At 28.0% G+C, this 1543-nt stretch overlaps 1 protein-coding gene across 1 annotated transcript in view; it reads left to right on the top strand.

Moving 5' to 3' along the window:
* The window catches only part of LOC107630119 (unknown seed protein USP), a 2803-nt gene continuing 1610 nt past the window's right edge, over nucleotides 351-1543 (top strand). The window contains exons 1-2 of the mRNA XM_016333160.2: nucleotides 351-508; nucleotides 1188-1311. Of these exons, the coding sequence (XP_016188646.1) occupies nucleotides 473-508; nucleotides 1188-1311 (160 nt within the window). The 5' untranslated portion in view covers nucleotides 351-472. The remainder of the gene's footprint in view (nucleotides 509-1187; nucleotides 1312-1543) is intronic.

The following is a 1543-nucleotide window of genomic DNA, read 5'->3' as shown; positions in this document are numbered from 1 at the left end:
TTTAATTTTTGAATTATATAAAATTATAAATTCAAAATCTTAAATGTGTTGTTTTTGGATTTTGAATTTATAATTTTATATAATTTTTATACAATATAATTAACTTAGTCCTATGAAGCATAGATACTTCACCGAGTTATCATATTCATGTATCGGACACATTTTGAACACGACACTCATTGACATTCGTCTGATATGTGTATTTTTGGTGGCCAACCGTGTCTTAATAAAAATGACATTTTTGAACACATTTAAATATCATCATGTATCAGTGTGTCCAATTTTATTCTTAATCTGTATTTTTAAAATAAATTTAAAAATAATATAGTCACTCCACGTCTTGTGTTAACCGTGTCCAAATATGTACTGTACACCTCTAATAATGAACTGGTATCACTATAAATAAGTGAGTTCATTGCAAGCATCGATCATTCCCACATCCATTCTCTTGCTTATTATATTATATATAAAAATGGAGTTCCGATGTGCTGTTGCTATGCTTTTCTGTGTAAGTTTTCGTATTCTTTTGCCTTTTAATTTGGCTTATATATTCGCCAAAAAGAGTATAATAGTCCTTCATTCACTCGTATTTTACCCTCACTGCGGGAAAGTATCTATATTTCACTTTCTATGATCTCTTACCACAACTTTAGACCAACTTTCTTCATCCAAAACATTTATTTAATTTGGCTTTCACTGTTAACAATATTATAGTCAAGATTAAATAAAATCAAGTAAAATATTAAGGCAGTGATGAGTTAACAAGAACTGTAGCAGGCTGATTCCTTAAATAAGGAGTATATATGTATGCGTATATATAAGTAATAATTGGCTTTTCCAAAAATACAGTTTAAGAGAGTTACGTTTATATGCACATGCTATCTTGCATGTAATGATGGTGATTACAGGAGCTATATAATTTTAGCAACATTTAAAAAGTGTTATTAAAATAAATAATATTTTTAACTAAAAGATAAAAATAAGAAAGTTATCAAAATGTAAACAATATAACTTTAATTTTAAAAATAATTTTTATATATTACTTAAGTTGTTTAACCATCATAGGCATTATAGTTATAGCCACCGTATAATTATATATGGTTTGAGTTTCGTTGATTTACGTAAAGTAAAATAATTATATAATAGAATTATGATATCTTATGTTTGGAAGACATGGTACGGTGCAGCTTGCTTTTGCAATAGGAAGCCATGGGCGTGAATTGATACCTGACGAAGATTACTGGCAAGCAGTTTGGCCAAACACTCCGATTCCTAACACTCTCAAGGAGCTTTTAAAGCCTGGAGCCCAAGGTCCATATAACTCCTTAATTATACAGTCACATATTAGAGTTGGATATGGATTATGGTTATGAGAACCAATCTTAATCCACTGATTCAATTCGATTAATTAAAAATTGTTTGTCAAATTAGTCGGATTCAAGATAAAAGAATAAACTAATTGATGAAACAGGTATGATTTTTTAATTGTTAACCTACTAAAATAATACATTATAAATTATTTTATTATATTTAATTTAAATAT

Source organism: Arachis ipaensis, chromosome B03, assembly GCF_000816755.2.
Source record: "Arachis ipaensis cultivar K30076 chromosome B03, Araip1.1, whole genome shotgun sequence".
Taxonomy (NCBI): domain Eukaryota; kingdom Viridiplantae; phylum Streptophyta; class Magnoliopsida; order Fabales; family Fabaceae; genus Arachis; species Arachis ipaensis.
The sequence above is the reverse complement of the archived record's forward strand: the minus strand, read 5'-3'. Positions and strand labels throughout refer to the sequence as shown.